Source organism: Typopeltis vanoorti, chromosome 16 (genome assembly GCF_054136105.1).
Source record: "Typopeltis vanoorti isolate ZY-2024b chromosome 16, IOZ_Tvanoo_1.0, whole genome shotgun sequence".
NCBI classification, from domain to species: domain Eukaryota; kingdom Metazoa; phylum Arthropoda; class Arachnida; order Uropygi; family Thelyphonidae; genus Typopeltis; species Typopeltis vanoorti.
The window spans coordinates 74594599-74618967 of record NC_143564.1 but is presented as its reverse complement, the minus strand read 5'-3'; the positions used below and the strand labels follow the sequence as shown (position 1 = coordinate 74618967).

The 24369-nt window shown below is 36.8% G+C and overlaps 1 protein-coding gene across 1 annotated transcript in view; it reads right to left on the bottom strand.

Moving 5' to 3' along the window:
• Window positions 1-24369, bottom strand: part of LOC150098133 (NBAS subunit of NRZ tethering complex-like) — a 1063858-nt gene that overhangs the window by 409719 nt on the left and 629770 nt on the right. Inside the window, exons 33-34 of the mRNA XM_090406267.1 lie at window positions 21869-21948; window positions 4857-4952 (exon numbers count right to left, since the gene is read on the bottom strand). Coding sequence (XP_090262393.1) covers window positions 4857-4952; window positions 21869-21948 — 176 coding nt within the window. The remainder of the gene's footprint in view (window positions 1-4856; window positions 4953-21868; window positions 21949-24369) is intronic.

Below are 24369 nucleotides of genomic sequence, written 5' to 3'. Positions count from 1 at the left end.
TGCAGTCTCAGAGCCATCTTTATGCAAAGGAACTATTTTGCCTTCCTTTCATTCCCTAGGGACCACACCAGAGTTCAAACTTAAGTTAAATAACCAAGTAACAGGCATTGACAATTCCATTGCACATTCATGCAACACCCAAGCAGATATTCCATCTAAACCTACAGCAGTGTTTGCATTTAAATTTTGCAATATACTAAGTACCTCTGATTTCTTAACTTCAATTCTCACATTAGTTATTGCTACAGGTACAGAGATATCCTCACTTGGGTGATAGACTTTTGAAAAGTGATCACTCAGTAACTCTATTATTACATCTGAATTGGTCACCTCAATACCATCAGGACGTACTAAAGTTATCCTTCTGAAGTCATTCTTCCTTTTGCTTGCCACATAGCAAAAGAATTCTTTGGGATTACTCCTTGGCTAAGGTCTTCTCATAATCTAATTTAGCTTTTACTATGCTGGTAACCTTCCTAGCTTGAGCCTTGTACTGCTCATGGGTGTACTGATCACCTTTCTCCTTGTAAATTCTCCATAACATTTTCTTTTTTTTTTTTTTTGCAGACCAAGCTTGATACTACTATTCATCAATCTAACACCTATCTTGTATGTCTTCCTGACCATGGGGATACATTCTGATACTCCCTTCCTCAGATACCCGCTGATTATATCCCATGCACTGCTAACATCTTTCCCTTGCAATATGTTCTGCCATGGGATGGCTGTAAGCTCACTCTGAAGCTTGTTATAACTGCCTAACCTGTAGTTCTGTATATATCCCCTTCTAAAGAATGAAATTCACAAAATTTGCAACCTCACAAGTCAATACCACATAAATGCTCTCACCAACTGGAGGTAACGAGGACACCTTACTTATGCATATGTCCTCTGAACCAATTATCAGGTCCAACACTCTCACACCACGTGTCCCTTCAGTTATGTGCTGTTTCAAGTAATTATCTCTTAGAAGATGTATGAATTCCATTTCCTTTTTGCCATGTGATATTTCCTCCTAGCAAATGATATCACCAGATTTTAAATCTCCCATAATAATCCCTAGCCCAGCACTCATTGCACTAATTTGCTGATACATGAATTCAATATCATCCCCTGTACCCCTCCCTCACCTATAGCAACAACCAACTGTATATTCAGTAATGTTGGTCACTATTTCACACCAGACCGCCTCAAATGAACTATCATTTACACGTCTATCCTCTTGATATACTACTTTCTTTAGCTGCAAATCATCAGTTATCAACAGTACTCCTATCACCATTCTATCTTCTCTATCCTCCCTGAAAATACTGTACCCATCACATTCAATTCTAATAACCACATTTTCTGTTGACAGAAGTTTCACTAATGCCAAAAATTCTTCCCTCTTATTTTGAATGCTTCTTGCATTAGTATACAAAAATTGCAGATTCCCTTTAATTCTTGTACATGCTTTAGAACTGATATACATATCACTAATTTCAGTAGTCCCATGCCTATTTTTATCCACTCTATTCTGCAATTTATTCCGAATAAGGATCAACAAATATACAATTATTGCTTAAGTTTCTCCCTCTTACACTCAACTTTTCAATTTTAGTATCCCTGCCCAATTACTTCAACTTGTCCAGAAAACAGTAACCTCTTCAATTGCTTATGACTTTCCATATTCAGATGCAACCAATCTCTTGCATATCTTTTGCCTTCAAACACACTCCAGGCATCAACAAATTCCAGATCTCTTTTTTTTACACATTCTTGCAATCATATCATTCATTAGCATCTCTCGTCTAGTTAACTAATAATTGTCAAAACGAGGCAGCACACACACTATCCTCCCTTTGACACTTTTCTTCTTCACAATATCTAACAATGTTCTTAAATCTTTTGCTACCCAATTAATACTACCACACAGGTCATTTGTATCCACCATAACTATCATCTTTTCTGCATCATACCCTCTCTTTATTGCTAAAGCCACTGTCTCTTTGTTCCACCAGCCAAGCACTCCTCAGGAATACCGCTCTCCATACTCTTAATTACAGAATCACCATATATTGTACCACTTATAACTTCATCCAAGTCCAAACAAGCGTAACTCATGGCCTCATTTTTTACGGTATTCAGCATGACTCTCCCAGTTTCATTACTTTCCCTCAACACTCTTTTACTTGCTCCCTCACTTTCACAACAGGTCGTTTCTTCTAGACCTCTTGTGCAATCATTTTTGTTGACTCCTAATCACTCACATACTATTTATTACCTCATCAATCACTAAAGACTCTCCCATACTTAATCCTGTTCTAGTTACTTCAGATAAAGTAATCTCCATAGTCCTAATTTCTCTATTCAACATATTTAACTCAGTTTTAATTTCCAGAACCTCCTTACTGAGCACTTCCAATTCCTCTTGCAGAAGATGAAGTTCACTTTTCATTTTTACAAACTCGTGCCAAAGCTCTTCTGCTACGGTTCTGATGTCTGCTTCCATTCCTAATCGCTCCAGTCTATCCCGACACTTCTCACATACGTCGATGTTTTCATTCTTCTCATTTAGCCAAACAGTCCACAGATCCTTCACATTCTTCGGTGCATAGATATAGCCGTTTCCACAATGCATACACTGCTAAAAATCAAAGGCAGAGCCAGACTTTCGTATAGAAGTCTTCCAAGCCACTGATGTACATCTCTTGTCAGAAGCCATATTTAGACGCTGAAGTAGTGCAACAAACAGCAGCAAAACACAATATATATACAACAAAGTTTCAACAAACATCACTGAAGAAAGAACACGTATCCAACCGAAGCACAACTGCAGCACAATTTGAGACAAAAAGCCACACTATAATTTAAAAACATTTGTGCTTCGGTTGGATACAAATATCCTTCAGTGGTGTTATTGTTTGAAACTCTGTTGTATATATTGTGTTTTCGCTGCTGTTTGGTTCACTAGTTCAGCATCTAAAGATGGCATCCAACAAGAGACATACGTCAGCAGAAAATGTATGTCTCTTGTTGGATGAGAACTTCTATACGAAAGTCTGGCTCTGCCTTGGATTTTTCGCAATGAATGCATTGCTGAAACTGCTATATGTATGCGTCAAAGAATGTGAAGCATCTGTGAACTGTTTGGCTAAATGTTTTTTTAGCATAACTCAACATGACAGCCAAGTTCACTAGCGACACTCCCCTAACGTGGTTTCAGGTTAGTATAAAAGCATTACATTATTAAGTTTACATTATTATTAATCTCATATCAACAATTTTCTTCCAAATCAATCTATTACTTATGAGCACTCCAATATTGCCATATCTAATATTTCTTGCATTAAGGCACTTCTGACCGAATCAATCCACCTAGACCTTGGTCTTACCTTGGGTCTCTTTCCTGCGATATTAGCATCAAACACCCACTTTGCTTCTTCCTTTCTACCCCTTCCCCCATCTGTAGCAGAGTGGACTATATATTTTGCCTGTTAGTCTGTATATCTCACAACAGTAATCTTAAATGCACTCAAATGCCCAAACTTCTATTCCTTGTTGATTCATAAAGCCACTTCAATGTCTGACATGATTTCACATGCTCGTGCTCAAAATATACTTGTAATAAATTTACAGATGTTACTGATTTAACATGTGGCAAATTGACAGTGGCTGGTGTCTGAATCTTTTAATTTTACCAGAATCTCATCATTTCAAAACCATTCAAACTGTTTGTATCCGAAGGTTAAACCTGAAAAAAGTAAAATAATAATAATCCTCACAATTTGGAGATGTGTTTTCTACCCTAAATCATAGTTAATTTAGAGGAAGAATTGAAACTCCTAATGCAACTACTTAAAGTTCAGCAAATCCTCTCTTCCTCCTGATTGGCTACATAAATTGACAGCAAAATATTAGCAACTTCAGTACCCCCCCACACACAAAAAAATAAATAAACTACTGTTATATCAACGTTTACAAGGGTTAAAATTCCCTGATGGTACAGTAAATCCTCCAACTACACCTAAGCTTGGTACTGATAATATACTTTGGATGGAGAGACTTGAGTTAGAATCCTTTCTAGAACAACACTAACCTAGTTTTGCAGGATGATCTCCTCTTTCTTCAGAAACATGGGTTAATCAACCCACAAAAGAGATAAACTAGCCAAACTTGGCTGACATGGCAGACCATAGAGAAGTGCTAACCCTCTCCATCTTGCAATTAGTTTTATTTGAAGCTAACTGGATTATCATCTTCAGCACCATTAATAATCAAATGCACTACTGCCTAACAATCTAAAATATCACCTCTTCAAACTGGTTCCAAATCTAGCACTGTAACTCTGCTTCACTTATTCCACTTATTAGATTTATTTCACTCTGTTCTGAAGATGACTATGATGAAATCATTGTTACCTGGTTAAGCCCCTAGGAAGCAAATCACTCCTTTATTCCTTATTTTTATCATCACCCCATCATACTCTCATTTCTCACCAATTCTAACTTATTCAGTGACAATATAGTTTCAAGCTTGTGTGCAGTAAGAAATATCCCTCACTAGAGGTGGGGGGAAAGAAAAATAGCTTGAGCTCTTAAAGAGGCAAGACCTTTTATCTACCAATTGGTCAGTAATAATTACTCAAGCACATAAAAATTTTATGGCAGAAATCTATATTCATCATTACACAAGGTTTTTATGACAATATTAAATACTACAAGTATGTTTAATGAAAGTGTCAATGAAATACATTCTGTACCACATGTCAATTGTACACATGATCAACAAAACAAAACTGCCACTGAAATGGTGTTGCAATACAAATTGGGATATTTCATCAGCAATTCTGCTACCTCCATAGGTATTTCACTTACCTCAAATGCAGCACTGGCAACTAAAGACAACACTTTTGCCTCTCTCTTTTTCTTGTTAATTCCACACACCCTTAATTGGAAAGCAAGTTTCAGAAGCTAAAACAAGAAAAACAGTTTTATATTAAAAATAACTGAATGCATGAATAGGAAATTTAACTGTATATTTAACTTTTTAAGTCAGAATTCTGAAATCATAAATAAGTAATGATATTCAGTCTCAAAAGTGACAATCTAAGGCATCCAGTTGCTATAGATGAGAGAGAGAGAAACATTTTGTGAATTAATCAAACCATCAATCATATTTCCTCAAGTAGAATTGCTGTGAAGAATATTTTCAGATAAGCACATACAACAATACTTACAATTTTTTTTTTAAATTCAAATTGCCATTGCCATAATACGACAGTTAGCACTGTGTCAAGTAGCAATACAACTTAATCCCAATTATTGAAAATAAATGAGACACGACATATTTCCGACAACTTAGTTTTACTGACATCTCTCCTCCAATAATGAATTACAGAAGACTGATCACAACAGATGAGAAGCACTACAAAGGCCAAAGAAAAAGCATGTTACACAAAATGTTCAGTACAGCATATTTCACAAGAAATGTATCCTCAAGCATATGAATCCACATTACAGAGGTCAACAGCATTTAAATCTTTGACTGCCAACTTATGCATGTACTATTTTAATTTTGAATCCATAAGGCCTAACTTTGACAACTTTCCTCATATTATCATGTCCTTCAAATTAAAAAGTATTATTAAGAATGAGAGTTTATGAACAAACTAACTCTATGAGACGAATGTATTTAAGTTTGTTAATTGTATGTAAGCATTCCTGGCTTTGTCAAATGATAAACCAGAATTTCTGGGAGAGGAAAAATTTACCATTCCAATACATGAATGACTAATTCAACTTCAGTTGAAATGCCTATATAAAAATTCCTCCATTGCCCTAGGTGAGATTATTCAAACAGGTCTTTTGGCTAAGTACAAAAAAGTGCAATATCATTGAGAATGAGAATACAAGTAAACATTTATTTATGAGCTAAAAGTAGGATTAACACTCCCAACACACCCTTACTGTGAATATGACCCATAAAAGGCTTAATGAGATAACACATGGTACTGAAAATATGTTAAAGGTTACATAATCCATATACCTTATTCTAAGTACAGGAACTTTCTAACTACTGCAAGTTTCCACAATAAACAATGGTGGACTTTCCATGGCACTGAAATTGATTGAATCCTACTTGTATGCTGAACTTCACAGACATCAGCCACTCAACCAACCAGTCAACTGTATTTATAGTGAACACAAATGAAGTTCTTCTTTGGTCATATTTAATTAAGGTTAGTCAATTTATGACCATTCACAACTGAGTAAGTAGCAATCACACTGCTCTTTGGTTGGAAATGCTACAATTTAATTCCACTTAACTAAGGAACCTTTATATGGATTTTTAACTGAAGGTGAGTTAGCCAGTCTCAATAAGGGGGATGATGCATGGAACTAAAAATGCTGGCCTGGTTGGCCAAGTGGTTAGCATATCCACTCCCATTCTCCAGCCAAAAGGCTGTGGGTTCGAATCCCACCATGGGCATGGATGTTTGTGATTGTCTGTGAAAATACTAGTGGTGGTGGTGATGGTAGTAGTAGGCAGTAGATGGCACTGATGTAGATAATGAAGGAGAGATCTAGAGTAGGTGCCCTCCCTCGATGAGTCTTGGGACTCCCTGGATGTGTCGTGTAATAATAATAATAAATCGGGTTCTTCATTCTGTAAACATGAAAACCAGCTGGAGAATGGCCACACATACACAATTTATATACCAAAACAGAACCTAGCCACACAATTCTACAATATTGCAATGGAAAATGGCTCTAAATACCATTATGAAGTCGAAAGATGACACAAAACAAAATGCTAGCAATATTCCAGTAACAAACTACAACAGTAAAATTTATATATACAGGTATCCCTCAATTAATGCAGTTAATTAATCCCTCGATGTTACCACGTATATCAAAATTGCGTTAATCAAATCTAATAATCAATGGTAAAAATTACAATTGGTCCATGATCGATTACTGTATTAATAATTCATTTATGGTACTCTTTTGGAAAGATAAAAAATGAATGCAAAGTAAATGTTTAATAAATACTTGTACCTACAATATTTACTGCAATTTTTTTATCAAAAAAAGTTATCATGAGTCGTTTGAACAGTTTTAGTTTTTTTCTTATCTGCATAAATTCTACAGTAACAAGCAAAATGACTTGTTATTGTAGAATTGGCAAAAAAGCAATGAAACATAAAGAAAAAACACTGCAAATATAATACATGATGGTACAAATTAAGTTAATATTGAATCCAACATTATTTCATAGCCAAATATAGAAACTAGAAGAGTTTCATGCCGAATATATAGAAACTAAAAGTTTCAGCGGATGCAAGCATAAGCAACCTTATGGGCAACTCGTAGTAAAGGTGGAGTAAGCTCTGGTTCACTTTCCTTAGTATTTTCCATAATATAAAGCACATCTCCTAGAGGACATGCATGATAAATAAGCCTTTAGCTCTCTATTTCAGTAATACATGATGGCTTATTTATTTTCAGTTACAATCTAGAAATTATTGAACAAAGAAAAAAAAAAAAAAACATACTATACTGAAATCGAAGATCGCGGTATCTCTCAGATACAACTTACTGTCAAATATCACAAACCTTTACATAACATGTGTTAAACCAAACTGACAGCAAAAAACAGTGTGGAATATCACTCGCAACATATGAATGTACAGCTACTCATGACCTCCAAGTAATACACTGAATTGTGTAAGAATATTTATATTAAACATTTGGCATGTACCTGTCAGATCAGCTGCAAGCTCCACAGGGTTAAAGGTGCATTAATCAAAACTCATGCCACGTACATCAAGGGATTGTCACAATTAATTTCGCCACGTTAATCAAATCCTGCATTAAGCAAGGGATACCTGTATTAGTCTTTTCAATACATATTAATATTAAAATGAAGATTAACTGTTTTAATATTTGCGAATACAATCTATGAAAAACTTGAGGTGGGGGGGGCTGCAGGTGTAAATTCAACTTAATGGTTTGTTTGATACTCCATGTTTATTTTCTGGAACAGAAACCTTGCTCCAGAAAACAAACATGGAACTTTTTGAGGCCATCAAATTAGCAGGATAGCATGGTGGTTTCTCAACCAATAATAAAATTTGTCTACCATTTAAAAATTTTTACAAATACTCATGATGGATTCAAAGTAACAACTGATTGGAGAGTGCAGATATACTATGCTAGCCAGTGATAGCTTATCTGTAGACCACCCAGCTGCAGACTAAGTTTAAATTAAAAAATAAAAAAAAAGACAACAGGTCAGCCAGTCATATAAGAGCAAGTGCTAACGAAGCATAACCATCAGACTCTATTTGAAGAAGTTTAAAATGTACAATTTATTTATTTTAACTAGTTCTCAATCATAACATCCCTGATTTTGAAATTATAAATTTATTCTTCAATGAACGATAAATTCATATTCACAGCAACTTTTATAGCAATATTGTATTTCTTCAGAGGAATCTTTCACCAGTCTGAGCACCATGCAGTACTAACCCAGATTTCTGTGGTTTCATACCCATGATGTAATTCTAGCAACCAGTGACAAAAAAGGACTGAGGAGCACCAGAATTCCATCACAGCTGTAAAATCACAGAAGAGATCTTATCCTTCATAAAGAAATAACCAAGTTTACTGTGAGATAAAAATGTGGGAACTAGTTAACATGTTCGCTGCCAACTACGAGTATACTCGTATGACGCTTACCGCCGGCAACAAGATTACCGTACTGACCTTGAAGAAGTGAAATTGCTCAGCATATAGGAACAGACTATGCCAAAGTAGCATGGCAGCGAATGTGTTAAGTGAGTTCCAGATTTCTGTTACATGTTCTGATATACTCGTGGCATATAGGAGTAAAACACTTCTGATATTCATAATTTATTTTAATAGTATTACAACACCAAACCAATTAAACAAACCAAGTGAATAAACAGATGTTTATTAACTGGCTTATATTTTGCAGAATTTCAAACCAGCATCTTCAGAGCACATTACATGATTCAGTTAATATGCAACAATGAGTAAGTGAAAAACCGGAAACTAGGTAAATGAGTTCCAGATTTCTGTTACATGTTCTGATATACTCATGACATATAAGAGTAAAATACTTCTTCTAGTATTCATAACTTATTTTAATGGTATTACAACACAAAATCAACTAAATTATAAAAACAGATGTTTATTAACTGGCTTATATTTCACTGAATTTCAAATGCATCTTCAGAGCAATTACACAATTCAGTTACTACGCAACAATGAGTACATGAAACAAGTCAAACTGTAACCGACAAAAGATGGTGTCAAAATATATAGGATTTTAGATCTTTTGTCCATTACAATCTGCACATTTGATAGCATAGACAGTTCTACTTGTAAACTGTCTTTTTATAAATCTTTTTATAAAAAAAATTCTATCCATTTCAAAATCACTAGCTAAAAATCACATCCTTAAAATACAGACATAATGGTTAGTCTTGATGTCATGTCATTATTTACCAACGTACCACTAACAGACACTCTTGAATTAATGAAGTCTAATTTCTCTCCTGATATCTTTAAAATTATTCAAATTTACTATGCATGCAGGTTACTTAAAGCGGTAAAGAAAACTCTACAACCAGGATAATGGTACTGATAAGGGTCCCACTCTCATCCCCCCATGGAACACTTTAAAACAAAATACTTACCACATTTACATATGTGGTTATGCTTTGTTGATAATGTGTTTGCCATTTGGCCCTATGGACAAGATACTTAGATTCTTTTGTTACTTAAACTTTTGTTACAGCCAACACTCCAAAATTCAATTTACAGTAGAAAAAGACTAATAACTGTTTACCTTTTTTTTTTTTTTTGACATATTAGTCACCTGAAGGTTTCAGATGGTGCATTATCTTTTTCCATTTATAGAAAGCCAACACACAGAGGAAGATATCTACATAAACAATCACATCATCCAACCATTCTAAAATTACTCGCATGCACACACAAAGCTGGGGTCTTTTGTTTTAATGATGCAGCTCTTTCTGCCAAACTTAAATATCTTCACCAGAGTTCCTGGCCAATGGCTACAGCTCCTATAAAACACATAAAATACAACATGGACCTCTTACTTCCTCCTCCTCCTCAAACACACAAGAACAAAACACCACTATTTCCATTCACTTTATAGATAGATCTTCTGATGCTATTATCAGAACCAGCACTCTCAACCCCCCCCCCCCTCTCGGTCACTTCCATCACATGCTATTTCAGGAAATTTATCCCTTAGTAACTGTAAAAATTCCATTTCGGCATGTGCCCTTTCCTCCTTCCAATCTATACACCATAGTTGAAGTCTCCCATGATAATTTTTCGGCCTGCATTCATTGTGCTAATCTGCTGATGCATGTTGTCCACATTTTCTTTTGGACCCCCAGGTCTGTAGAAAAAACCAATGATATATTTTGTCCTATTGGCCTCTATCTTACACCAGACAGCTTCAAATGAGCCATTTTCATCAGATCTACAAGCTTCCTTAATTTCTATTTTTGTTGTTGATGTTCTTCAGCTATTCATTAATAATACCCCTCCACCTGCCCTATTTCTTCTATCTTCTCTGAAAATACAATATTCATTACATTCTATCCCTGCAACTACACCATTCTCTGACAACAACTCGCTGATGCCAATAATTTTTGGCCAAGTTGAGCTGACAATGTTAAAAACTCTTGTCTTTTATTTCTGCTACTTCGGCCATTCGTGTACGTGCATTTCAACATCCCCTTGGACCACCTACAGTTATCCTTACATAATGGCATTACCACAGATTCAAAAAGGAAATTGCACCCAGCTCTCCATAATCATTCCTATACTCATAATTATGTATCCTGGGGGGGGACTAGACATATGCTTGAATACTCTTCCCACTTTTGTCACGCAACTAACTCCAAAACCATTTAAGTGCAGTCCATCAAGCATACAGGTCCTTACATCCATTAACTTCATTCCATACATCTATAAACTGCACCATTCCTCCTGCACAATCTTTTCACTGACAATCATAGCCCTTCTCAATTATATCCTATCGTACCAAGAGAGCAGACTCACAATCTTTACTTTCTTACACTTCATTTTTGCTTCTTCTAACAACTCTTTCATATAATCTCTCATTGCATATTTTTCACCTTTCAAATAATTTGTGCCAGCCAAAACAATTAATTCATTCACTTCTTTCTTCTGCAATCTTAGAGCTTTGCAAACATCCTTTACCTTCACACCTGGAAACATGCTTTCATCACTTTCTCATTAAGTATACCTCTTATCATTAAATTGCAATAAATTAGTACCTCTTTTCTCCAAGTTTCTTGCATTTTATCTTTTCCCCATTCGCTCTTTCTTTCATTCTCTGTCCTTCTGTACCACACACCAATCTGCTTCCCATGCGTTGTAAATATTCTTCCCATCTAACAACCAATATCATGGTGCAGAATCCAGCATACACCTCAGTTAGTCATAATTTCCTGCTGTGTAGTTCAGCATGCAACCTTTTCTGAAGGGAGCATTCACAAACCTAGGCACTTTCCAAGTGAGTATCGCATGATCATTATCATCAACCAGAGGTAGAATAGTTATATCTTTAACTGAAACCCTCTCTGACCCTATATCAAATCTAACACTCTTTGACCTAGAGTTCCTTCTGTCACATGCTGCTTGAGGAAGCTGTCTTGAAACAGCTCAATAAATTCAGTTTCATATTCTTCTTGTGAGATTTTACTGATACCCAATCAATTTTTTATAATTAAAGTCCCCCCCTAATTATGAACTTGTTTCTCTCCATCATCTTTACTTGATGTATTTGGCCTTGTTAGACTCCACCTCACAGTAGATGGCTTTGAAATCACTACCATATGATAAACTTACACTAGTATTACAATCATAGGTCTCAATACTGACCGAATAAAGTCATCCATTATCAATAGCAGCATACTCTCCTCATATCCTGTCTATCCATCCTAAACATACTATACATTTTACATTCAATACCCATAAGTATGTCTGCTTTTGATAGCTAGGTCTCACTAATGCCTAAAATTTGAGGTCCTAATGTAATGATACAAGGCAACAAACTCTACCCCTCTGTTTCTGATACTTCTAGCATTCATGTGCAGACATGAGTTACCTGCATGCTTTTTTGTATACTCGTGTGTGGTCTGCATGACACAGTTTGCCAACTTGCAGATCTCTGTTCTTATCTAGTGCAGACATCTTTTCACATGTTTGATAGGTCTGAACCAGACAAACACAAAATCGTTCTCTCCTCATAATTATTTCCCTGATAATGCCTATCTACATCATTCTGCCATCATAATTTAGTTTCCCTGACACTCTGTTATGTCTCATACCAATTAATAATTTTTCAATAGTCCAGATACAAAACACATTCAAGAGTAAGCTATCCTCTTATACAAATCCACTATTTCCTCAAACTCACTCCACACATCCAAAAACTAACATCCATTCCTTCTAGACAGCTCACACATTGAATTGCTTGCCATCATAGCCTTTCTTCTTAATTCATTTCTATAATACTTAGGTAATATATTTAAAATTTTCACTTTCTCACTCTTCACTCTCGCTTCTTCCAACAACCCTTTCAAATCTTCTCCCATACTGAGAGAGAATGTGAAAGGTCTTTAGATAAATCATTCATACTTACTAGAACTGCAATCTCTTTTGCTCTGCTTTTCAATTGCATGTGCTATATTTTTAATTTTTGCTCTGGATTTCTGCTACTCTATTAGACAGTATGTAACAGAAGGTACACAAGAATCAAGGTTCTTGGATTTGATTACCTCACCAAAAGATATTACTGTACATGAGGTGTCAAATTTTCCTCCAGTTGGTGAAAGTGACCATGAAGTAATCACTTAGGTGGTGGCCAGTCATATCAGGACTTTTGTAGAAATGGTTATATGTGGAGTTATAAGGCAGCTAATTATGACAAACTCAGGAGACAGCTAGCAGCTACATCATGAATGACAAATTGCATGAGAAGGAGATCAACGCTGCTTGGTCAATACTCAGGAACTATCTGGTAGAGACAATGATTGAATGTGTTCCAAAGGTCAGGAGATTAAATATGATAGGTGTAAGATGAATGACTGAAGAGGTAGAATGCATTCTTGAAGAAAAATGCATTGTCAAGGCACCAAAAGATGAGTAGCAATAATAAGTTACATGAGGAGTACAAAGGGCAAGGAGATAGTAGCAATAATAAGTTACATGAGGAGTACAAAGGGCAAGCAGGGAAGGTTAATTACTTGCTAAGGGTAACAAAAGTGCAGTATGAACAGAAATTAGCAAATGAAGCTAAAAGAAATCTCAGAATTTTTTCGATATGTGGCCAGTAGAAGGAAAAATGACTATGGGAGGATAATTTTTTTTTATTAATGTTGGGCCCATATACAGGAGATTGGCTGGTCAACCTATAATACATTAGTACCGTATATGGGTGATGTGTTGTGAAAGTAGAAACTTGTTTACATTTGATTTGAATGCCTGTATATTGTATTCCTTGGGAAATATGTCAGGGGAAAGACTGTTCCACAGTACTGCAGTAGCAGGGATGAATGAGGAGGAGAAGAAACTTGTGATGTGGGTTTTGAGGTGTACTGTAAAAGGATGTTGGGCGGTAGCTGTATGTGTTCCAATGGGCTTGGTACAGGGTGGGGGAATTATTGATGCTGTTTCAGATGAACCTTTCAAGTGAAAGTATTTATAGAATATACAGATTGCAGAGACCAAGCATCTATGTGAAAGTGGGGGGAGCGAGTTGGTGAGGGATGGGTCATTTATTAGTCTAACTGCTCGCGTCTGTATTGGGTCAAGCATTTTGAGGGAGCTTTTGGAGCCCCACTCCAGATGTGAGAGCAGTATTCGAGAGCTGGGCAGATTTGTGTGTATTGGGTCAAGCATTTTGAGGGAGCTTTTTGGTGCCCCACTCCAGATGTGAGAGCAGTATTCGAGAGCTGGGAGGATTTGTGACTTGTATAGTGTTAACAGCTGTTTAGAGGTGAAGTAGCATCTTGAGCGAAAGAGAAAAACTTAGTTTTTTGGAAGCTGAGGATGCAATGGTTGTGATGTGTTTATGCCAGGAGAGGCTTGATGTCAAAGTAATTCCAAGAAGAGAAATTTCGTCTTGTCTGTGAATTTGAGAGTTATTGAAAACAATGCTGGGGGAAAATGGTTCTTTTTTGTGAGAAATGACACAGACCTGGGTTTTACTAGCGTTGAAGTTGACAAGGTTGTCTGAGCCCATCGGAGGATGGCTTGGAGGTCGGAATTGAGGGCAGTGGTGGTTGATGTTCTGTGGGTTGAAGTGAGTTGTGTAAGGTAGAGTTTGTCAAATGAAAGAGAGGAATGTAGTGTGCTGTCATCTGTAAAACTGTGTATTGGGTTAGAGGTCAACTGAAGTAGGTCATTGATATATAGAAGGAAGAGGGTCGGTGAGAGAACTGAGCCTTGAGGGACCTCGGCATTAGTTTGATAATGATGGTCAATGATAATGGTAGAATGATAACCACTGGGGAGGAGGCAGTAGAGTTGTTAAATGAGCAATTCATTAAAGCATTCTATCCTGGTGAATGTAACATGAATGCAGCCAGGGCAAGGGAAGAACACCTAATTGTGAGTGAGCAGGAAGTATATCAGAAACTGAGTAAACAATGTCAATAAGGTCATAGGACTTGATGGAATATCAGCACAATGGCCCAAGTTCGAAGCGAGTGAAAGAGGGTAAAATTGGTCTGCTTCATAAAAAGGGTGATAAGACTAAGGCTCCAGTTATAGCTCAATCTGCTTTTCTAAAGTTGCAGTTAGTGAGGATCAGAATTTAAAACTGGGCTGACAGCAGCAGAATTCATTTTGATGGACAGCACGGTTTTGCTAAAGGAAGCTTATGTTTTATCAATCTACTTACTTATTATAACAAGATGGCAAATGCATTGGACAAGGGAGGTGCATACTCAGTAGTATATTTAGATTTTGCAAAGGCCTTTGATAGATTGCCACATGAAAAGCTGGTAATTAAACTAGAATAGTGATGTTGAGTGGTAGTTTAGAGCTGGATTGGAGATTGGCTGTCTGATAAGTATGAGCAAGTTGTGGATGGGGCAGCAATATTCCAAAAGAGGAAAGTCATTAGTAGTGTGCCCCAAGGTTCTGTTTTATGGCCACAGTAACTGGGAAGGGCTTCACTGGTGATGTACAGTTGTTTGCAGATGATGCAAAGTTGGAGAGCACCATGAGGAGTAGAATGGATGCTGTAGCCTTGCAAGAAGACCTGAAGAGAATGAATAAATAGTTTAGTGTAGTGTGTTGAGATGTCAGTTCAATATAGCAAAGTGTAGTAATGTTTTAAAATTTGGGAAGCAAAGATGGGATGCAGAGTATAAGATTGGTGAGGATATCATAAAGGAGGTGGAGATGAAAGATCTGGGGTTGATGGGAATAGGGAAGACCTGAAATTTTGGGGACGTAATGCTAAAATTGTGAGGATGGCATAGCAGATTATGGCAGTGATATGAAGAATAATGACACGTAGAGGTAAGGAGGTTATGATTCTACTGTGTGAGGCTTTGATCAGACCACATATGAATTATTTGCACAGACTTTGTTGCCTGGTTTTCAAAAGGATGATGAACTGTTGGAGAGGATTCATAGATGATTGACTAAGTCAGTTTTGGGTCTCTGGAATGTGCATACCATGACAGACTAAGAGAATGCAGAGCCTGATGGATAGAAGGGTGGGGGGGGGGGGAGTATGACTGAGTCATATAAATTGGTAAGAGATAAGTACCAGATTAATGTGCATGAGATTTTTTTCACAGAATGGCTGGAGAGAGAGAACAAGAAGTCAATCTTGGAAGCTGTATAAAGAGGAGGTGAGGAGAAGGTTTTTGGCAAGGAGAGTGGTAGATGACTGGAATGCATTGCTTGCAGTGTGGTGAGTGCAGACAGTGAATGCATTTAAGTCAAGGTATGATGAGATGTGCTCGTGAGACCTCCCACAATGAATCTTGATACCTATTTGAGGTCTAATGATAGTAGTAATAGTAATAAAAGTAAAAATAAGAATGTGGTTAGTAAGTGTGTGAGGATTAGATTTTTTTGCTAGGATAAAACATGTTTATCTTTTTTCTCTCAGGTTTAGAAAAAGAAATTGTTTTGAAGATGGATACTGCTTTTGTTTTTAATTAAAACACGAACTTGCTCATCTGAGCTGACTGAGAGCACATATGATTGTAGTAGAGAGATGAATTTTATAGACCTTAAAATGATTTTGCTTCATCAAACTTCAAAAATTATATATTTTTTTAATTTCTGAAATTAAACTTCAAGTGTGTGTATGAGAATGAGGAAGTATCTCGTGATATTTTTTTTAAAATTAAATTTAATGCAAGTTTGTGTATTTTTGCTTAATTAAATGCTTTTTTGTATTATATTTCTGGTGTTTATTTCTAAGCTAAGTGAATATAATAAATGAGATTTGTTTTAATAATTTGGATAACTAATATTCTTTTAAGGTAAATAAATCATATAAAAAAATCGGTACTCATGTTAATCCAAATGTATTAAAATAAAGCATGCTTGGAGGCAGAATTATTCATCACAAGAATTCTGAGTCCATTAGTGAAAAGAGTTGTGAGAGGTTTGCTTAACTGATAGAGAAATTAAATATATTAGCCTTTGTAAACTCATTACTGATACATGAAGTCAGCAGACTCATTATGTGCATGGTATCGATTATAACAGACAGATTTTTTTAAGAAATCATGATTCATTTTCTAAGTAAAATATTTATTAATATAACTGTGCAAGTACAGTTCTAAAACCCAACAGATTGCAGCAAATCAAACTAACAGTAAATTCCAATTTCTATAAAGCAGTAAAAATATTCACATAGAACTGATAAAAGAGAAACTAATATTAATCTATAATAAATGCCGAAAACAAAGAATGAAGCCATCATTGGAGAGGGTGCTAGTGAGCCAAGCGCTATGGACGCGATTTGAAGAGCTCCTGATTCAGATAAGTTTTATTAAAAATAATTAAGTATATATGCGTAATTGTTTGAGTAAGAGTGGCTGTAAAGGTTGTACGCTGCCGGTATTATTAGTGTGGGTGATTTTTCTTGCCTAAACTAAATTACGAAATCGTTATTATTAGACCTGGTAACCTGCAGAGAGAAGAAAAAAAAAAAAAATGGCGGCAGCATTGTCATTCCATGATTTTAATTTAGATTTCAGTCGTTTCATTAAGTGTGAGGTCTGTTATATGTATTCCTTCGATTACATAAATGATTTGTGGATGTTTAGTGCGGATGGAAGAAGGGTGTGTGTGTGTGTGTGTGATGTGTGACCTGAACGAGGAACTGATGAATGCAAATATGAAACTGATGACAGAAAGTGTTAGTACCGATTGTATCACGCGTGCACGTTTGAAAGAGAAGGATGGTGGGAAAGACTGGCAAAAAATGTTAAAAAATCAGGAAATCAGGAAAAAAGAAAAAGAGCGATTTGAAAACCGTAACAGATGTTAAAAGGGACGAAAGTGAGGCGGAAAGACACGAAATTGAGAGAACGAATGAAAGTAGAAATGGCGTGATGCAGAAATCGCAAGTGAAAAAAATCGAAAGAATAAATGATAGCGAAAAAAGAATGAATGATGGCGAAAGTTGGACGCATGTTGGACCGAAAGTACTGAAACAAAGAAAGATGAATGACAGTAAAAGTGAGAAGAATGATAGCGAAAGTTGGACACATGTCAGTCCGAAAGTACGGAAACAAAGAAAGATAAATGAGAGTGAAAGTAAGAAGAATGATAGTGAAAGTTGGACGTATGTTGGACCGAAAGTACGGAAACAAAGAAGGATGAATGAGAGGGAAAGTGAGAAGAAGGGGTCGAGAGTTAGAAAGATTTAATGATAGAGAGAATGTGTCGCGAGATTCGGAAGGTGAAATGGATTGGATGAGGCAAGAAATGAAATGGATGCGGAATGAAATTAAGAGAATTCAGGTCAAAACTATTAAAAAAAACATGATGGCATGAAAGAGTTAAGAAAAGATGAACAAGTGGCGTTGTATGGCGACTCCATTATTAAAGGTGTGCTAGAGGATAAAATGCACAAGGTATGTTTTCCAGGCAGTAAAATGAGTAGAGCGATTGAGGCATTGGATATGAGGTGGGAGCGAGCAAAAGAGTTAATTGTATTAATTGGTACAAATGATTTGAGAGAGAACAAAGAGCAGGTCAAAATGAATGTCAGGAGACTGCTTGGAAAGATAAAAGAGAATAGTGTGACAGGAAGGGTAGTCAGTGTGTTGCCTAGGTATGATTGTGGTGAAATGAGGCAGAGAGCAAGGATTATGAATAATATTCTGGCTGAAATGTGTGAGGAGATGGGAGTACAGTTTGTTAATGTGTGGAATGAGTTTGAGGAATGAAGTTAGCTGTATGGGAGCGATGGACTGCATTTGAGTGGCTATGGTGTGAGACGCTTGGAGAGACTGCTGCTGGAAGGCAGCGAAGTAAATAGAGAGAATGAATCAGATCGAGAGGGGAGTGATGTGGAAGAGCAGGAGAGTAAGACAGGAGAGATTGAAGAAGTGAAAATGAATGGGGAAGTGAGTGGTATGAGTATAGAAAATGAGAGAATGTGTGCAAGAGGAGCAGGGAAATGGGGAGGCTCAGGGTGGACAGGGGTACAGCGTGAGAAAGGTGGATGCTCCAAGAGGAGGTGAGACAATGTGCAGGCAGGAAAGAAATGGAATGACCAGGGATCAGGAGGAAACAGATGGAATTGCAAAGGGTTCTGAAATGAAGAAGCAGAAAGGGAAATGGCCTCAGTCCAGCATGGAGAGATCACATCAAGTGGGTGGTATCAGTGGAACTAGCTGTAGATCCAGAAATGAGCTGTTGTGTTTGTACACCAATGCTAGAAGTATAAGAAACAAGGCGGATGAAATGGCTGCACTAATTGCGTCTGTGCACCCAAAGATTGTCGGAATAAGTGAGACATGGTTAGATGAGGACGACATCCTGACAGGAATAGAGATGGACGGGTATGATGTGTTTCATGAGGACAGAAGGGATAAAAAGGGAGGGAGAGTGCTATAGATGATAGAGAAAGAGTTATGTCCATACAAGGTAAAGATGCAAGAGGGAAACAGTGCCAGTGGTTTTGAGGTAGCATGGTGTGAGATAGAGGTGAATAGAATCAAATACTTCGTGGGATGTTGTTATAGACCTGGTAATGTGGATAGTGGTGATAGTGAAATGTATAGTCAAATAAGCCAAGCAAATAAGAAAAGGGTGATCATTATGGATGATTTTAATTATGGCAATATAGACTGGAAGTAAAGAAAATGAGTTTCTTCAGTTTTTGAGGGATAACTACCTCAGACAGTATGTAACAGAGGGCACACGAGGATTAAGAGTCTTGGATTTGGTCATCTCATCAGAGGATGTAATTATAAATGAGGTGTCAAATCATCCACCAATTGGTGAGAGTGACCATGAGGTGATTACCTGGGTGGTTGCCAGCAGTGCAAGGACCCCTGTGAAAGAAGGGTATATGTGGAACTACAAGGGGGGGGGGGGGGTGATTATGAAGAGCTCAGGAGACAGCATGCAGGTGTAGCATGGAATGAGGAGTTAGCTGGAAAAGAGATCAATGCAGCTTGGGGGATTTTCAAAAATTATTAGTAGATGCAATGTCTAAATGTATACCACAGGTGAGAAGGTTAAGCAAGGTAGGTGTGAGATGGATGAATAAAGAGATTAAGCATGCGATACAGAGAAAAAGGGCATTGTGGAGGCAGCATAAGAGAAGTGAAAATAACCAATTCCATGAGGACTACAAAGACCAGGCAAGGTGAGTGACTTGGTTAGTGAGAGTAGCTAAAGAGAGGTATGAACAGCAGTTAGCTAATGAAGCCAAAAAGAATCCTAAGGAGTTCTTTCGAAATGTAGCCAGCAAAAGAAAGAATGATTATGGAAGGATGACATTGATTGGAGAAAATGATATAAAGACAGCTGATGCAGAATGTGTGGTGGAGATACTTAATAAGCAGTTCATAAAGATCTTTCAATCTTGTGAATGTGACTTCATGGAGAGATTGAGAGCAGTTGATGATGGGGAGGAGAGACTGACTGTAAGTGAGCAAGAGGTGTTTGGGGAGTTGAGTAAACTAGATATAAATAAGGCTGTGGGACTTGATAATATATCACCGCGTATTTTGAAGGAATGTGCCAGAGAGTTGACACCTGCCTTGACATATTTTTTTAACACGAGTCTTGCACTGGGTCAAGTTCCTAAAGAGTGGAAGGAGGGCAAGATTATGCCACTTCATAAAGGAGGTGATCAAACTCAAGCATCAAACTATAGGCCTATCTGTGTGTCAGGTGTTGTGGTTAAGTTGTTGGAGAAGCTTGTGAGAACTAGGATCCAGAGTTGGGTTGACAACAATGGTATAATCTTTGATGGACAGCATGGATTTGCTAAAGAGAGGTCATGTTTTAGTAATCTACTTACTTATTACAATAAAGTGACTGCTTCCTTGGACAGAGGAGAAGGATACACAGTAATATACTTGGATTTCGCAAAAGCTTTTGATAGAGTACCTCATGATAAATTGACAGTCAAACTAGAGCAGATGGTGTTGGATATTAGGTCAGTGCATTGGATTAGAGACTGGCTATCTGATAGGTATCAACAAGTTGTGTATGGGAGTGCGATATCCAGGAAAAGGAAAGTCACTAGTGGAGTCCCTTGGGGGTCTGTTTTAGGGCCATTACTATTTAACTTGTATATTAATGATATTGGTGAAGATTTGGATGGAGATATTCAGTTGTTTGCAGATGATGCAAAGTTGGGACGAACCATAAAGAGTAGTGAAGATGTTGTGGCCTTGCAAGAAGACTTTAATAAATTGAGTGATTGGGCAAGCAAATGGGGATGTGAGTTCAATGTTGCAAAATGTAAGGTTTTAAAATTTGGAAAACAAAGATGGGATGCAGAATTTATGCTTGGTCAGAATATATTGTTAGAAGTAGAGGAAATGAGAGATTTGAGGGTGATAGTGGATAAGGATCTAAAATTTAGGGGACACATCGCCAAAATTGTGAAGACAACACAGACTTCTGGGAATGATGCGGAGGACACTGACGCGTAGAAGTAGGAAGATTCTTGTTCCGTTGTATAAGGCTTTGATTAGGCCTCACATGGACGATTGTGCCCAGATTTGGTGACTGGGTTTTCAGAAGGATAAAGAGATGTTGGAAAGGGTCCAAAGGTGACTGACTAAGGTAGTTTCTGACCTCTGGAATGTTGAGTATGAGGAAAGATTGAGAAGATGTAATTTGCAGAGTCTGGTGGAGACAAGGAAGAGGGGAGGTATGATAGAGACCTACAAGTTGGTAAGGGGGTGTTATAAGATCAATGGTGGAGAAGTTCTACAGAGAATAGTGGGAGATCAGGGGAGAACCAGAGGTCATCCCTGGAAACTGTATAAAGATGGTGTGAGAGGCAGGTTTTTTTCGTGCAGAGTTGTGAATGATTGGAATGCCTTGCCTGAGAGTGTGGTGTCTGCAAGGAGTTTGAGTGTGTTAAAGACACGGTATGATGAGATGTGTGTGTGTGATAAAAGGACCTCCCAGATGAGTCTTTGATTCCATGAGGTCTTGTTTAATAATAATAATAATAATAATAATAATAATGTTAAAACATTTATTCATGGAAATTTAAAATTATTTTAAAGTGCAAAAAGAAGTGAGGAAAGGAATGAATACTTATCAAAACTACATACTTTCTGCAAATGTTTATATGCAGTAGGTTTGGTATGAAGAACTCGCTTGATGAGTTCAAGACGATTTTCTGTCAATCTCACTGAAAGAAAAATAAAGTATTAATTATCAGTTCAGTTCAAAAATTAAGATGCTAGTTAAAATTGCATTTCTGCCAAAACAGTTTAAAAAATTTTGGATTATAAAACTATAGAATACAAAATAATAAATTTTGCTCTCAAAAGAAAACAATTCCATATCTTTCTCTTTTCCTTCTGTTAACAGCAGCACAAACCAAGATTCAGTTAAAGAGAATCCAAAAAACAGTTTTTCTTGATTACACAATGAAACTAATATAATCAGTATAAATTGTTTTCCAAATAGTGTTATGCAACAAAATAGTATTATTCTTATATGACAAATTATTACTGTTTCATTAGCCTGCTTCATTAAGAATCTGAACAGGAACAATGATTACTGCACAGCTGCTCTAAATATGCTAAATATACCGTTCTTTCCTTATGTATGGATATGAAAGATTTAAAACATGTAATATAAAACTGATGTTTATCCATGTAATATAAGCAATCATCAGTGACAACTCTTTATGTTACAACTTCCATCCATCTGTTCATCGGACATCAATAGATGCCATATGGTCACTTAGATGCTCAGCGATGTGCCACACCAGTCCTCGTCATGTGGTGCTGTTGTATGCTTTTCTAGAAGCTTCAACTCTCTCTGAAGATCAGTTCCTTCAGACACACCATTCATACATCTCATTGATAGTCTACCCCTTCCTCTTTTTCCTGGAACTACACCTTCTATTACTATTCTGAGAAGTCCTCCTTCTATTACCGATCTGGGAAATCCTTGTTCCATTTCTTTCAATGCATCCAAAGTATTTCAACTTTCTTCTGTCAATATCCTTAAGGAGCTTTAATGTTCTACTGATCCTTTCTAGCACTGATCCATCTCTCTGCCTTTCAGTATATGATATCCTGAATAGCCTTCTGTAACACCACATCGCAAAAGCTGCTATCTTTTTTCCTATCAGACCCCATTAGGTTCCAAGTCTCATATCCATGAGTCGCTGCTGGAAAACAGCTCCTCCAAAATCCTCAACTTTGTTCCTGTGGAAATAGATCCATCTTTCCAGACAAGTCTCTGACTGTTGTTTTAGCTATTCCTAATCTTCTTCTGACATCTTCTGAACAGACATTTTTCACATTAATAATGGATCCAAGTTACTCAGAACTTGATGACTTCCTCAATTCTTTCTCCATTAGGGTGCACTTGTTTCTCAGGAGCTTCCTGTCTGCATTTCCTTTTGAGAACCATAATCTTTGTCTTGCTAGGATTAAGCTGGAGTCCTCTTTTCTTACTGATCTCATCAACTTTGCCAACAAATTTTCTTAGTTCTTCCTAGTCATTACAGAGTATTGTATAATCAGCATACCTCAGATTAATGATCAATCTACCATCTATCTTAATTCCTGTCTTGAGCTGTGCTCATCCAGTGCTACATGGATGATGTCCTCAGCATAGATACTAAACAATCCAACAAGTGACAACACCATGTCACTGTACAAGTTAGCTATCAATTTGAAGTATGTTGAGGAAAACCCATTCTTTTCATTACTTTCCACTGTTTCACATGTTGAACACAGTCAAAAGCTTTCAAATAGTCTATGAAAAGTATAAATTCTTTATACTTTTCTATGATCTGTCTAAGACAAAAGAACTGATCTCTGGTAGTCTTTCCTTTCGTAAAACCTGCTTGTTCCTCAGGCATCTCTCCCTCAACTTTGGACTCAATCCTATTTAGAATGATCTTTAATAAAATTTTGCTTGGATGAGATATTAAAATAATAGTTCTATAGTTTTTGCAATCCTTCATATCTTCCTTCTTATGTAGTGGTATGAAAACGACTTTGTTCAGTCTCTAGGCCATGATCCTGACTCCCATATTCTTGTAATCAACCTATGAAACACTGTTATCCCTCCATCCCATGTAGCCTTAACTAACTCTGCTGAGAGTCCATCTGCACCCAGGGCCTTATTGTTATTAAGCTGTTTAACTGCTCTTTCAACCTCATACCTAAGTGGAGGAGGTTCCAAATCAAAATTTTCCTGATGAGAGGACTCCACCAAATTTTCTTTATCCTCTGTGTTGTACGATTATTCACGGTATTCTTTCCATCTGTTTTTGATCTCTAGTTGCTATAACTTCCCACTTGCAAAATATTACAAATGACTAATCCAATAATTACTGCATTAATGTGAGGTTTTTGTTAGGTTAAACTGCCTGTATTCAGCAAAACCTGATTTTACTTCCCCCCCTCCCCCCACAAACTGGTCCCTCATGTAAACATGATAAACAAAGAAAAAAGATACTATAAACATTATTAACTAAATGAAAAGACCACCTTAGAGGTGGCTTGAATAAATCTAAACCAATTTACTGAGTTAATTTCCTATTTACTGAGTTGATATATTAATACAGCTTAATGCATTAAGACAA